The sequence below is a fragment of the Simochromis diagramma genome, unplaced genomic scaffold, assembly GCF_900408965.1.
Source record: "Simochromis diagramma unplaced genomic scaffold, fSimDia1.1 OVJJ01000371.1, whole genome shotgun sequence".
NCBI lineage: Eukaryota > Metazoa > Chordata > Actinopteri > Cichliformes > Cichlidae > Simochromis > Simochromis diagramma.
The window spans coordinates 3,097,644-3,113,214 of NW_024386920.1; the positions used below are offsets into that span (position 1 = coordinate 3,097,644).

At 41.1% G+C, this 15,571-nt stretch overlaps 2 protein-coding genes across 4 annotated transcripts in view; both read left to right on the forward strand.

Annotated features, from left to right (window-relative positions):
• Window positions 1-1,362: 1,362 nt before the first annotated feature.
• daglb (diacylglycerol lipase, beta) lies at window positions 1,363-12,582 on the forward strand. Its single transcript, XM_040036635.1, has 15 exons — window positions 1,363-2,060; window positions 2,162-2,313; window positions 3,469-3,643; window positions 3,748-4,015; window positions 4,147-4,269; window positions 4,352-4,479; window positions 4,561-4,687; window positions 4,786-4,869; window positions 5,771-5,848; window positions 5,934-6,014; window positions 7,593-7,720; window positions 7,960-8,028; window positions 10,053-10,125; window positions 10,220-10,473; window positions 11,188-12,582. Exons 1-15 carry the CDS (start codon window positions 1,966-1,968, stop codon window positions 11,381-11,383), a joined length of 2,031 nt encoding a protein of 676 aa, XP_039892569.1. The 5' UTR covers window positions 1,363-1,965; the 3' UTR covers window positions 11,384-12,582.
• A 1,553-nt stretch (window positions 12,583-14,135) lies between these two features.
• Window positions 14,136-15,571, forward strand: part of spag9b (sperm associated antigen 9b) — a 38,831-nt gene continuing 37,395 nt past the window's right edge. For all 3 annotated transcript variants that reach the window (XM_040036630.1, XM_040036629.1, XM_040036632.1), the window contains exon 1: window positions 14,136-14,848. In XM_040036630.1, coding sequence (XP_039892564.1) covers window positions 14,549-14,848 — 300 coding nt within the window. In that variant the 5' untranslated portion in view covers window positions 14,136-14,548. The remainder of the gene's footprint in view (window positions 14,849-15,571) is intronic.

Here is a 15,571-nt window from a genome sequence, read left to right on the forward strand (position 1 = left end):
CATTGAACATGGATCAGAGTAAGCTGTCAAGTTTTTTTTGGATCCTCGATGGTTTCATCATATCCTGAAACTAAATGTACATCCAAAGACGTGCGTGCAAATAATATTGTAGACAAACAACAAACTGCAGTGAGAGTCATATGTATGTAAGTATGGTATCTCTTGAGTGACATAAAAATATAGCAACAAAACCATATACTGTGTAATAAAGATGGAAACCGCATTATGCGTTTGAAGCCTCAACTTGTGTATTTTGATTATCACCAGCTCTTTTCCCCCCACATTTATTTATTTATCTATTTTAGCTCATTTTAACTGGTGGCTCTGATTTATGAATGAAGGACACCGCATGCTCATATGTAAGAGTCACAAAACCACAATGCTCTAAAACATGCCCAGTCTTTTTCATAATCAGTTTAACTCTTCATGAGGAACCAAATAAGAACTGTAACTAATGACTAAGACCATAAACTTCACAGGAGAGTGTTTATTGATTGATTTATTGACCCTGTTATTGTAGGGTCTACCTTACAATATAAAGCACCTTGAGGCGACTGTTGTTGTGATTTGGCGCTATGTAAATAAAATTGAATTGAATTAAAGCCATACATTACACACACATAATCTTTGTCACCCCCTGTGGCAATGTGGCAAAATGATAATTTACTCATCTAAAATCTGTCAGGCAGTCAGTAATCCAAGAGATGGTGGGATAATGTTTCTGGCATTTCCCGTAGCTTCTCTCTCAGGAGCGGCTATATTGTATAAAATGCTCTTGAGAAATCAAAGAAGGAAGCCCATTTGTACCATGCAGCCATTACTAGAAGTGGTATCCAAATATTGGTAGAATCAATACCAACACTGGCATATGTATTGGATCGATACTGTGCGATAGGATCTATACTTAGATACATACATTCATCAGAAAGGAGACACGTCTGTGTAAATACTGGTCCTTTCAATAAGTCACACTTAACAAGTTTTATTTTTGTGATAGCTGTTGCTTTAGAAGACTGATTACCTATTAACTATTCAGGCATTCAAATAATAATGAACAGTCATTAAAAACGTGTTTTGACAGGTTGATGATAATTTAGTTCATAAGTCATGTCATGCTATTCAGGCATTCAAATAATAATGAATAGTCATTAAAAACGTGTTTTGACAGGTTGATGATAATTTAGTTCATAAGTCATGTCATGCTGCTCTTAAGCTGCCTTTAAGTTAAAAGTATCTGTATCGGTATCGACAATACTTCCTCCAGTATCTCGTGTTATGAAATCGTGCTTCAGCTGGAAACTCTCAACAGAAGAGAGCTATATTTCTGTCTGTATGGTGAACAAGAAAGCGGAACTCTAGTTTGTCCCTGTTTCACCGGAAAACATATGCGGACGGACACTGCTAATTTTCCTGACAAAACAAACCCAAACCTACTCAAATGTATCCGTTTTTTGTTTCCCTAACATTTATCAGGCGACATGGCGTACTCAGTAATATGCTGACACATTACTAGCTAAGTAGCTAGTCCTTGTCATTGGTATTTGTGTTTAGTTTCTCGGAATAGCTCGATAGTATTTTTAGCTAAGGTTAGATGCTAATCGCGTAACATCCTGCAGGCTGTCCCATTAACAGCATTAGTTGCACGGTCTAATGCTAGCCAAACCAAGTGCCAGCAGGTCGCATACGTCTTAGAACAACAGAGTCACAGGTCGGTCTTGTCGGGTGTAGCTGACACAAGCGCCAGGGTGGAGTTAACGGTGTGGGGTCTAGATCGTATTGGATAATTATGCAACGTTGGAATTTTGATGAGACACCAGTGGGTGAAGATCGTTGCCAGCTGGGTTGGCTGTTGCTTTGTCAGTGAAGTCATGCATGACGTGAACTTTGTGTTGCTCAAGAGAAGCCTTTCCACCGTGTAGCGCCGAAGCCATCCTCAGTGAGAGATCTCCGCTGTTTACCTGCAAAATGCCTGGAATGGTGGTGTTTGGTCGGCGCTGGGGGATAGCCAGCGACGACCTGGTCTTCCCGGGCTCCTTTGAACTGTTCATCCGTATACTTTGGTATGTTGATTACTCTCGTGAATACTGAAACACCTTTGCTAACCTAAGCCTGCCTAACTCGGCGCATTAATATAACTGACTTGGTTGTTGTTTTTCTCCAGGTGGATTGGCACCATGGTGTTATTCATTTATCACAAGGGTCACTTCGAATGTAACGGGAGAGCAGTTCTTCATAGCTACCTGGTTGGACTGCTGGCTGTGCTGGCACTCATCATCCTCTCACTGTGTGCTATTGTCTACATCAGTGCTCAAGGTAAATTAGTTGGGGTTCATTAGAGGTCTGCCTCCTTAGTGCACACACAAGGGCCACAACCTTAACCTGAAAATGACTGAACTGTAACAGAGCAACCTAGGAACTGCAAGTAAGCCTGCAGTCTAAGAGCGAAGAGCTCTAATTGGGTGATGCTGTACCCAGTACTATAAGGTCATTAAGATAATTTGGGGCCTGATTATTCAAGACCTTAAATGTGAGGAGCAGGATTTTAAATTCAGTTCTGGATTTAACAGGAAGCCAATGAAGAGAAGCCAGTATCGGAGAAATATGCTGTCTCGTTCTAGTCCCTGTCAGTACTCTTGCAGCAGCATTTTAGATCAACTGAAGTGAACCCTAAACTGAACAATGCCATTGAGTCATTTCCCGTTTGCTTCTTTAGCAACATATATTGAGCATCTCCTTTTTATTGTGTAAAAGTTTTCTGATGGGGAAAATTGGCAAATCCTAACCCATGCATTAGACCGTGCTCGAGAAGGAGTGTGTCTTTTCCACACCTGCACTTTTCTAAAAAATGCCCAACAGAGGAGTGTATCACTAGTCATTCAGATATGAGTAGTCTTTTACGGGCTAGCTCCCTAGTACAGAGTACATATGATGGGGAAATGGAGCAGCTAGCGAGTGGGCATCCTGTAAGCTCCCTGCATGCTCTGTTCTGGCAGCTTCTTGACTTAAATCTAATGGAGAATTTGGGGTAGTGTGGATACTTCTGAAGTGTACATTTTTCATGCTGTGTGCTACATGTGAGAAAGGACAGCTGTGAAGAATATTTTGATTTAATTCTCCTGCCTTTTCCTTCTTCATGTTGGGCGGAGACCTGACCGAATGCTGGACTAACTTGTTGTCGCATCAAGTTGCGTTTTCTAAAAGATGTTGGCTAAGGGATAGCTGGTTAGAATACTAACTTTAGATGAAAACAGTTAAAACTGTCGCAGACCATAGCATGCATCAGTCCAACACGTGATTGGCTCAAATGTTTTCTGGTTTGGCTGGTGATTGGCTCTTTGCAGAAACAATTTTACTGATTTGAAAGTTTTCAAACTAACACTCTTATATGTTGCACATTTAAAGATCTGCCTGTCTGTTATGGAAGTTTCTTTCTGTATCTTTAGTGTAAATTAATTTTTACTCTGTCAGGTACCATTACAAACCCCGGCCCGCGGCGCTCTATGCCTGCGCTGGTGTACCTGCGGGCGATACTGTATGTCCCTGAGCTGGTGTGGGCCTGTCTGGGAGCTGTCTGGGTGTCGGATGATGGCCGTGGCTGTGATCCTGCCACGGTAGGAGCCGTTATCTCGGCAGTTGTCGCCAGGTAGGTTGTTCAGGTGTGAGGATTTTGGTTTATTCAACTAGTTAATTAGTTAACGTTGCTTTGATCAACCTTTTTCCCCCCGCTTGTTTCTGTTGTGGCAACAGCTGGATCATCCTGCTGTTCACGGCCGTGGGGGTAGTGTTTGTTTTTGACCCACTGGGAAACCCTCGTCCTCAGCCTCCTGCCATGGAGCCGCTGGGAGTGCGAGACATGCAGAGCAGCGAGGGCACCCAGTTTCTATCCACGGCTCGCTCACTCGCTGTTAAAGTTTGGGAGAGCAGGCTGCGGCTCCTATGCTGCTGCCTGCCGCAGGACGAGAGCTCCCGGGCAGCGTTTTCCAGCATCTCTCAGCTCTTCAGCAGCTTCTTCTCTGTAAGAGATTTTTGAAACGAAGCAGAATACAGGCTGAAAAAAAGAATGTATTTAACATTAAAATAAGCTGCGTCGAATATAATTTCCACTGATGCAAAACCCACTGTGAGATCCTCTCTGTCATGCTGCAGGACACAGATCTGGTTCCAAGTGACATAGCAGCCGGTTTGGCTCTGCTGCACCAGGAGCAGGATAAGATGGAGCGAAGCAGAGATCCTGATGTCGTAGTCCCTCACAGCCCTTCCTCTCCTGTAGTAAGTCATGTAGATGAAGTCGAGCTCATGCTGTGAAACCAGCAAAGCAGAGTCCTACTTATTTGTCTTTTACCATTTCAAGGGAGAAGATCTGGAGGCCGAGCTGGAGAAAGCCACCCACTGGATGCGGTTTGCTGCGGCGGCTTACGGCTGGCCGCTGTACATTTACTCCAACCTCTTTACCGGGCCCTGCAAGCTCAGTGGAGACTGGTAAGATGCTGTGCGCGTTGGAATCAGCGGAACCTTTGGTGAGACGAGTAACCCAAATCCTAATGCGTGCACGTGTTTCAGCTGCAGGAGTCGCGTAGCCGAGGACGAAATCGTTGGAGGAGATCACCTCGGCTGCCACTTCTCATCCATCCTACAAACCACTGGTTTGCAGTACAGAGACTTTATCCACGTCAGCTTCCACAACCAGGTGGGGGTTTCACTCGTCATTTACGTTACATAAGGTTCAAGTTGAAGGCCACCTCCAGCCTCACGACAGCACATCTAAGCACACGTGGTATGTTGCAGATCTATGAGATCCCCTTCTTCGTGGCTCTGGATCATAAGAGGGAGGCGATTCTGGTGGCTGTCAGAGGAACTCTTTCACTGAAAGTGAGTTGGGACCTATTTTTTTCCCCCCCTTTTCCCTTGCCAAAAATAGTATGGGGTATCAGCTGTCTGAGTATGGATTGTTTGTTGTATGTTTGGGTTTTTTTTCTTCCCTTCCCCACAGACAGCCCTCTCATTCTTATTTTGAAAGTTGATGCTAACCAGCTAGACATGAGCTTTCCTGTCTTGTGTTTACTTGCTGGCAGGCTTTGATGTCACTCCACTAATCTGCCTTTGTGTCCTTGCTTTATATCACAGGACACCTTCAGAAGTCTTTTTCTGGCAGCATGAGATATGAAACGATACAATTGGTGGTGATTTTAGAATCATGACTGATCCATGCGTGGTGCTTTCCTCATACACAGACTTTAAGTGGCTAACCCATGTGTATTTTCAACTCATTTTCTTTTTCATCCCTCCGAGAGAACAGAGCTATCCACCATCACATTAATAGTGGACATTCCCTTTGTTCATATTTTGAAAAAAGCAGTTTTTGTACCGACCTTTTCTGTGTGACAGATACAAAATCCAAAGAATACACTCAGAGCCACATTTGTAATGCTTACTGTCTATTCTTGTCTCTTAATTTTCAGTATCACTTCCCTCTTTTTGTGTTCAACGAAGTGAAAAGTCAGTGAAAGGATAGACTGATAAATATAGGTCTCATGTCCCCATCTGATGCCATGTGACCCTTCAGCACTCACTCAATAGCACTTATACAAAAACAAAGTTGAAGTGAAAGAAGGTGTGTTTGCATCACTGAGTGTCGACACATGTGAGTGATGTAGGTGAAATGGTGATTAGATTTGGAATAATTTAACATTTCTTCTTATGAGTCTGGAGCTTCAGGAAGGAGCTGAATGATTTTTACCCACAAGAGAGTTAAACTTCATGTCTCCTGCAGGATGTCCTCACAGACCTGTCTGCTGAATGTGAGAACCTGCCTGTAGAAGGAGTGTTGGGAGCCTGCTACGCCCACAAGGTGAACATTCATTTAAATACAGCTCTCCAAGGTTGTCATTGTTGAGGTTCCTGCCAGATTCAGCAGATGTCTGTGTCTCCTGCAGGGCATCAGCCAGGCAGCGGGTTACGTCTACAAGAGGCTGGTGAACGATGGCATCCTGAACCAGGCTTTCTCCATTGCACCGGTAAGAAATGTAACTGGGGCAGAGGCTACCTTTCAGTTACACTTTAGGTTATTTTAGTTTTATCACAACTAGATCATTTCATCAAAGATCAGGTAGTACTTCCCACTAAACCACCTGAGAATCAGTAGTTTTCTTTTGGGGGTTTTGTTTGTTTTTTTTCCTGTTAAAAGGGTTTTTTTTTTCCCTTCCCTTCCTTCCAAGTGCTTGCTAATAGAGGGTCATTTGATTTTTCTTTTTTTATTCTAATATTTTAGGGTCTTTCCAATATAAAACGCCCTGAGGCGACTGTTCTTGTGAACTGACACTTCATAAACAAAACTGACTTGAATTTTATGAAGTCAGTCTGAGTTACTGGTGCTTGAAGTACACAAGGGTGTGTCCAAATGGCCACCATTTGTGATCCTTGATGCTTGGCCACAAGAGAGAGCAACATAACCTTTTCCAGGCTAAAAACCAGGTTTTTTTCCTCATAACCACCTGAACATCAGTGTCACGGGACTTGTATAAAAACTGCACCGATTTAATGGCAAGAAGAACAGAAAACAAACGTTGCTATCCTGGATGTTTGAGCTGTTTTCTGATAATTCATTGAAAAGAAAAAAAAAACCCCATTTTGGTTAAACTCTCAGGGGCCAAATCCCAATGGGGGATTGGTGTTTGGTCAGAACAAGTTATGTGATCTCAAAGGTGTCCTTTTTACCTACATTGTGAAACGAGACTCATCTTCAACACATGATTCCTTAAGAGTCAATGGTATCTTTGAATTTAGTCATATAATAAAGAATTATTCAATTATCCAATGTGCTCAATCCACTTATACTTAAAGCTTTATAACAGTTCTGCTTTTTAATCTGGTAAAACGTGTGATGCAAGAGCCAAGAGAACAATCACAGGGTTGTGGCTCCAAACCAAGCCCAACATGAAGGAAAAACAACTTTTTTTCAACATCAGAAAGTTGTTAGTAGGTTGTTGCAAATATTCTTGGTGGAAAAAACATTTTTACTACTCGAAGTATATTTTCCTTTGGATTCATTCTGCGGCACCAGCTAAGCTTCACATGCTCATGATAACCAGTTGGTAAAACCATATATGATACTGCGATTATCAAGAATTTGCATGTGTCTCACAGTGTCACCATAAGTTGTCAGTTAAACTTGCAAACCACACCTAATTCGCTCTAACTCAGCCTTCTCAGTTTTGCAACCTTGAGTGCAGAGAATTTCAAATGTAACGTTCATTTTTATCCCACGTGGTGATGTCAACACCCTTGAAAATTTACCCAAAAAACACTTTCTGAAGTTTTCACTTGTGGATTCTCAGAAAATGAGCTTAAAGTTTGAAGTGGCTGCAAAGTTGGTTTGATTGCTTAAATGTGTGTTTCAGCTGGAAACTCGATTTAAAAAAACTCACAAGATTTTATTTGTGAGATAATCTGAAAATATAAAACTGGCCTGCTTTTTTGCCTCCTATATGGAAAAATAACAGCTCTGCTTTCTGTGTGTGTGCACACGGGCAGTTGTCTCCCTTCTTCTGTTTGAAGCCACACAGATGACGTGTTTGTGTTCCTGTTTTTCGTAGGAGTATAAATTGGTGATCACCGGTCACAGTTTGGGTGCTGGTGCAGCCTCAGTGCTGGCTATCCTCTTGCGCAATTCCTTCCCCACCCTGCAGTGCTATGCATTCTCTCCACCAGGGGGCCTCCTAAGGTAAGGCTGACAAAGTCTGAGGTCAGGACCGATTTTAATTGGCAGCTACAGGCAGCTGTCTGTGGACAGATCTGGTGGAAGAGCTGGGTGGCTGAGCAGTAATTAGAAAAACTGCTTTGCCACCCAGCTAATGTGATGTATGTAATGTCATATTTAAATAGTTGATTACGCTTGTAAACTGTCAGGTATGGGACAGTTTTCTTAATGTGTTTTTTGTTCTACTTCCTCTCTGTGTGCAGTAAAGCTTTAGCTGATTACTCCAAGGACTTTGTGGTCTCAGTGGTCCTGGGAAAGGATCTGGTTCCCAGGTAACACAGGAAAGCTCGTTACTTTATTTACTTCTTAGTAATCAGAATGTATTGAGTAACTAAATTCAGAGCTCATAGTCAGTATGTGATGCTGAATAGATGCTTGTGACACTGATCTTCACTGTTCACAGTGGATCATTAAAGGTCGTGTATATTTGTGTGTTAGCACACAGCAGTGCTGTCTTCAAAAAGCCTGCATGAATGTCCTGTGGTGAAACTATAGACTACTGCATGATGGAGATTCTATATTTGGCTCTACCCTGTTATTACTCACATAGGAGAATACAAGTGTAACTGACACACTCCTTTACTTTCTAAGCCTTCGTCAAAATTTTAACTCAAATTTCTATATCTAAGGATGTAAACTTGTGTGAACAGATGGTGACATGTTTTAAAAAACTGAACATTTTCAGACTCTGTAGTATTTCCTCTAAGTTGATTTCTAATAATATATTATCATGTGTTTGTATGCATGATGCTATTAAAGTGATCTAAATATTAAGGAATCAAAAATGTGATCAAGTAATATAACAACCGTGAGTGTTTTTATTTTATGTACTTGAAATATTTAGAATCTAAGAAGTCTGTTCTCTCTGTCCACTTAGTCTCAAACCAACTTCAAATCAGGACAAAAAAGAAAAAGTGATGTTTGTTTTCGTGCTATAAGTAAGACAACGAGGAAGAGCTAGTTCAGTCACTAGCAATATGTCATTGTTAACTAATGCTAGCTCACCTGCTAACATAGACTAGCTGCTAACAGTGTAAAGTAGCAAATTCCTATCTTAAGTAAGTAACATCAGCTAATTTGGCTAATTAATGCAGCTGTTTATTTTCAAGTTATTCTATGAGCTAATTTTGTGAAATAACGATGTCACGGCAGCATTACAGCTGCTGGCTAACCATCGCTCTGTCTGTTCATATTGCTAGCAGTATATCTGCTGTAACAGATAAGTGGGTACATTACTACATTTATTTCACAAACAGCGCGCACGTCAGTCTGTGATCCATCAGTATTTTCTTCCCTGTACTCTACCAACATTTTTTTTTTTTTTTTGTATTATGGTAAGAGTACCTTAGAAAATGATGATGCTGATGATAATAATAATCATTTCTTTAGGAATTAAGTTTCATGTGAAGAATATAACCGGAAGGTTATATTAGGTTGTAACTTGCTTTTTTCTTAAAACATATTCTAATCATAAACTTTTTCCACTTCTGGGTTACCAGTACAAAGATCAAACAAACAGTAAAATAAATTCCAGACTTTTCATAAATAATATTGATGGTAGAGTTTTTTTTATGTGTGTGTTTGTTTGTTTGTTAAAAAAAATCCAATCTACACTCATTTGATCGAGGAAAAAAATGTGAGGGGGGGAAAAAAATATTCCCTATTTGTAAAATATATTAACTCAAAAAAAAAAAAATCCTTATAAAAATCTAATAAAATAGTGGACCAGTATAGCAAAAGCCGTAATGGTCCACTTGGGGAAATAAATTTGTTTGGCCTTCAGACAACAATTCTGATCACTACACTGCCGGACAGCACAGGCAAGAAAAAAAACAAAAAACAACAAGTCACTCTCAAAAGCGTGTCACTTTTAATTACACACCTATGATTATAAGCTACTCAAGGGAAATGTCAGCTTGTGAATTTAGACATTTTGCTACCACCCAACATGGATCTTTCACTGTTGTCCTCTTTCAAACCAGTTCATCGAGCAATAAAAAGGGTTTATGAGCCACCAGGGAAAGTTCGCTGGAGTTCGATGACATTTGCTGGGAAAATGATTGCTAAAGCCCCAATCACACAGGCCTACTGACTGGTCAGTGACCCCCAGGCAACCACCTGTCACTAGGGGGGGAAAAAAGCATGGATGGACCAGAGTACGACACAAAATCTCCAGTTTCTCAAGTTGTTTTAGTGAATGTTTGCAGACAAACGTGATCTTTTGAGTTTTTATGAATGTTGCACAGACAACCTTATAATCAATTAACTGTCTCTGTTTGTTTTGTTTTCCGCTAAGACTGAGCATTCCAAACATGGAGGATCTGAAGAGAAAGCTACTGAAAATAGTTTCAAACTGCAATAAACCCAAAGTAAGAACCCTTCATATAGCCCTATGCCTTTAGACTATCTGGAAATGAAGTTGCACTTGTGAATTTTGGACCCTTTTTCATGTTTGCATTGCAGTACCGCATCCTGCTGCAGGGATGTTGGTATGAGTTGTTTGGCGGAGACCCGGATGACTGCCCCACTGAGATGGATAACAGGAGGGAGCAAGAGCTTAGCCAGCCCCTCCTGGGAGAGGAGTCTCTAATCGTTCGCCACTCATCCTCCTATCAGAGCCTGGGGTCGGATGAATCACCCGCCCACACACCTGCACACTTGCCTCTCTTCCTGCCGGGACGCATTCTGCATATCACAGAAGATGGGCCGACACGGAGGTGGGTCTGCAAATGTTTCATGTTTCCAATGAGCAGATTCACAGCAGACTTTCCAAGTGTTGATGACTTTGTGTATCTTGTAATTCTTTTTCAAGAAAGGCAAAAGTTCTTGACGCATTCTTGGTTGATCACTGACTGATTTGCGGTTCAAAAGTACTTCATATCCCCATCAACAGTAAAGCAATTAGGGAACCCAATGGCAATTTTGCTAGCTTAGCATATGAGGACCAGTTGTGTATTTTTGATCACTATGCTAGTGTTTCAAACTAGATGTGTGGGGGAAGGACCAAGGGTTACTGCATACTGATGGAGTACGACTGTGCATAGACAATTCGAATTCTTTGGGACACTAATGAGAGAAGTTATGTCCAAAGTCAACATCGTGTTGCATTTAGTAAGACTTGAAACTGAAGACATAAACTCATCAGAAAAATATTTACTGATGGCATGGATCAAACAGCTGAGAGCAGTTTTCCTATGCAGTTCATTTTACAACCAGAGGAGTCGCCCCCTGCTGGACGTTAGAAAAAATACCCCCATTCTTTTAAACAAGCTACTTCCATTATTTATCTGTAGTCTGTAAACTGTGTTTAGGCTGTCATGTGTTCATGTTCATTATAACCCCTAAGCCTAACTAATAATTTTAGATGCGTATAGTGTTATGAGAGATAAGCACATAAATTATTTGGTCACTCTGTCCTCTACTTTCCTTAGATCCTGCTTTTCCCAGGTCCGGTACCGTGCAGACTGGTCAAATGAAATGGCATTCCGGAGTATTTTGATCAGCCCCAGGATGCTTACGGATCACATGCCCGACATTGTGCTCCGAGCACTCGGCACTCTGACCAAGGACAAGCCCTTTTCCCTGTGCCCTTCATCTTTAAGCGACAGCCAGCACAACGCTATCTGAAATGTACCATAGAGACTGTTTCCTTGTGTCTTCACTCCCAGCCTCCGCAATGTTTAAACCACCTGCCGATCATTTGTTTTCTGTGTGTCGATGCCTGATAAAGGACTGCTTCAGGTAGTTCGCGTGGCCTGTAATCACACCATTTCCTCATATTTTGGCTCCAAGCCTTATGAAATTTCAAATATACAAGTATTTGATCAGAGAATACGTGAAAGCGTAGAGAGCTGCCTGTTATGATCGCCATGGAGGGAACCTTATTTGTAAAGAAAAACTCTGGAGCACAAGTTTCATTTGTTTAATTGCACTTTTAATGATTTATATCAAATAATTTTATGTATTTTGACTTTGAGTTACTCCTTGAGCATCTGAATGCCATGATCTTTGAATGTGCGTTGTGTACAATATTTGACAGTGCTGCAGTTTTTACCGTGATGCCGGTGTTGTTGATTTTTATGTCTGTGTGAGCGGTGTGTGGTTGGAAGAGGCTGCCCCCTCCTTTCTTATCTTCTTTCTCTTCAGAGAGTGAGAGCAGACTGAGTCAGAGTGATAAAGGGGTAGCTTTCGCCACAGAAACCTGTACCGGATTCACACCTTCATTGTGTAGTAGCTGCGGTTAGCTTGTCCTGTGTTTAATGTCTTGAGACATCAGGGTGAACAGTGCCTATGCATTACAGAAACCAAGCTGAGAGACACGGTGATGAGCACAGCTTGTTTACAGTGAGATTTTTTTTTTTTCTTCAGTGCAGTTTGAATAGTGCATGGTGTTTGACATAAATGTGTTGGTGTAAGAAGTAGAAAGATTGTACTTACACAAAAGGTGGGAACCTGTTTACTTGCCATGGATATTGCTCATTTCAGGTGATATATATATATATATATATATTATATTATAATATGCCTGCATAACAATCTCAAATCCTCAATAGAAAGCATTGGACTCCTGGATGCAATTAAACTCTTTTGTGAAGCACACCTTTTTTATTCTTTCATTTTTCCCCTCTTCTGAATAAACAATGGGTTTCTCAGTGAGAGGAGCCTGTTGATCTTAGAGCCAGCAAGTTTTATAAAGCTTAACAATGGGATTAATCCACGGACTGAAGCCACAGGAGTCAGTTGGGGGGATGTAATTATGAACAGGCCAGGAGGCATTAGTTCTTACCCTATTTTTAACTTTAAACACAAATTCAAGAAAAAAAAAAGTATGACTATTATTATGTAATGCAGACAGCTCATTTGAAAGAGGCAGCGAGATCAATGTAAGCAATAATAAAGAGTTTTAACTAATATATATATATATATATATATATGAAATTAGTGCAGAGATTCTTTTTAGAACCTCTGCATTAATGCTATACTTAAGGCTATATATTACATAAAGGCTGAAAGAAACATAAAATGTGTTAAACTTTGATGTTTGGTATAAAAGGTTGCTTTTATGGAAGTGTTTACCATAAATAAAAAATAAATTAACAACATATTATCCCTAAAAACACTTTTTTCTGTTCCAAATTGGATAAATTTGTCCTGTAAACACATTCAGTTCAGTTGATCTTTGCTTAACTAGTGCCATATAGCAACAACAGTCGCCTCATGGTGCTTTATAATGTGAAGTAAAGAACCCACAGGAATACAGAGGAAACGGCAAAGATCAGAAGACCCCCTATAAGTAAGCACTCGGTGACAGTGGGAGGAAAAAACTCCCTTTTAACAGGAAGAAACCTCCAGCAGAAACCTCATCTACCTTGACCGTTTGGGGAACAGACCCAACGTCAGATTAAAGAACATCTTCACAGGTAGAAACAGCTGTAAATAATCTTAAATCCCACCTCTAGGTAAAAGCCATGACCAAATCCACTTAATAATTTAACAAGTATTACATCAAAAGGAGATCACAGTATGGAGAGCTGATAGAATGAGGGTGAAGTTTCTGCTCATTTTGTTGGATGCTTTGTTATTGTGAAAACTGCAGCAATGGTCACTATATGTGCTTGGATGAAAAGATGATGTGATGCAGTGGCAGGAGAGGCTGAAACGCTGACTGCACAACTGACCGCATTAGAAACAACTGCATATTCTCTTGATAGTACTGGAAATCTAAAGGGATGTAAATTTTGAACATGAAAGTAAAATACCGTGTGGATGAAGGAGTTGGTGAGACGGGCACATTCTTTTATCGAACCATCTTTTCATTTTTTTTTAAAAAAGTGTCTTACTTTCAGTTTTTCACACTCTGTCCCCGCAGCCCACTTTGGGATGTGACATCAGCGTCACCAGCATGACATCTTCAAGTGATCCCTGTGAGCTCATATTTCCAAACTGACTCGGGAAATGACAGAGCGGTTATTCAATGCGTTACTAACGCTGCCCAAACGACATCATCCCAGGTTTGACTTATGAAGGGAATCAAATGGTACGCCTACATAACTGCTTTGTTTGTGCTGCAGTGCTAGAATTAGAAGTTGGAAGTGTGTACTAACTCGGTCAATTAAATAATTTAAATAATTATCGATATCATTTAACGGGAAAATTACGGGTAAATTCTGCATTTTATGCATATGCAAGAAGGCGAAGCTACAAGTGTTTTTCTTTAAACCAGTTTTTGATACGATTTTTTCTCCGCCCCTCAAACGTCACTTAAAAGTAACTATATATGAGCAATAGTTAAAATCCCATTATTATTATTTTTTTAGCTCTGTAAGCACAAGCTATATTTGCTAGCATGGGCTATTGGGCTATACTGTCACCTTTTAGTGTTTTGTTTTTCCATTTTCCTGCTAAATAATTTGTTCTGTTATGTTGCGCTTACTACTTTTTTGATTCGTTGAACTTCGCTTGTTCCCATCTTTCCAACAGCGCGTGAACGCAGCAGCAGAAGCCCATCTGTTGGATAGGGAAACTAATCAGGAGCCAAGTAAAGACTTTTCAGTACTGCTAGCTTCTAGGCTAGCAAGGTTTTAAAGTCTGCCGTCCACACGACTAAGGGATAGGACTTTGTTAATGAAGTACAGCGTCTTCGCTGCATGAGAAACAACATTCGAGCGATGTTTTAGGAGCACAGTTTTGTTGTTGCCGCGAAAGTAGAAGGTGGGTAGCCTCTGGTCAGCCGAAGCTTGCGGCTAGCTCATTAACGTTAGCTGGGAAAGAAGTGCAAGTGGAATCGGGAAAATGGAGCTGGACGACGTAGTCCTGTATCAGGACGACTCGGGCAACTCGACCATGATGTCTGAGCGGGTCTCAGGTCTGGCCAGTTCAATATACAGGGAGTTTGAACGGCTCATAGAAAAATACGACGAGGATGTGGTAAAGGAGCTGATGCCGCTGGTCGTCGCCGTGCTGGAGAACTTGGACTCGGTGTTCGCTGTCAACCAGGAGCACGAAGTGGAGCTGGAGCTGCTGAAAGAGGACAACGAGCAGCTCGTTACCCAGTATGAGCGAGAGAAGGCACTGAGAAAACACACAGAAGAGGTGGGTCTGATTTTAAAAAAACAAAACAAGCAGCAACAGCGCCAAACTAATTTACAAGCGGGATTAAAGATTAAAGGCGTGTATTATGCGCTCGATGAAAGGATTTGTGCCACAGTCAGTTGGAAAATCTGGCCACTTTACTGTTGCAATGCTTTTCAAGTACACATAAGCGCATTACTTATCCTTTTGTACTTTTTATAAAGTATATAATTATTCGGTACACTTGCGTTTTATTGTCTTATAAAGATCGGCCATCCCTTATGGTCAGCTCTGAGACACTACAGTGCTCAAGTTTTGTTGCAACATTAGGGTCTCCTTGGACCAGTAGTTGCATTATATGATGGGTTTATGCACCACTGTGTAGTTTGTTGTACTTCGCATAACCTGGCAGTGTCAGATATATGCAAACCAGTCAGTGATCTATTTGCCAGCTGGCTGCTCTTGCCTCAACCAAAAACAAGTTTGAATCTCAGTGATCAGATTCAGCTTCATGACTCATGGCTGTCTCACTGACCCTGCATTTGATTCCGCCCAAATGACACCCCCGTTGCCATGCTCTTCATGACTACAGGGCGGTTTGTGTTGGAAACACTTGTTTAGGTGCCACAGTCTTGCACACTGGGTCTGAAACCCAGGCTTATGCAGATTGGTACTTATACATTTTTCCCGCATTTGACTGCTAGAGTAGCTTTGCATGAGTTTCACACAATTTGGTTTTTAAGT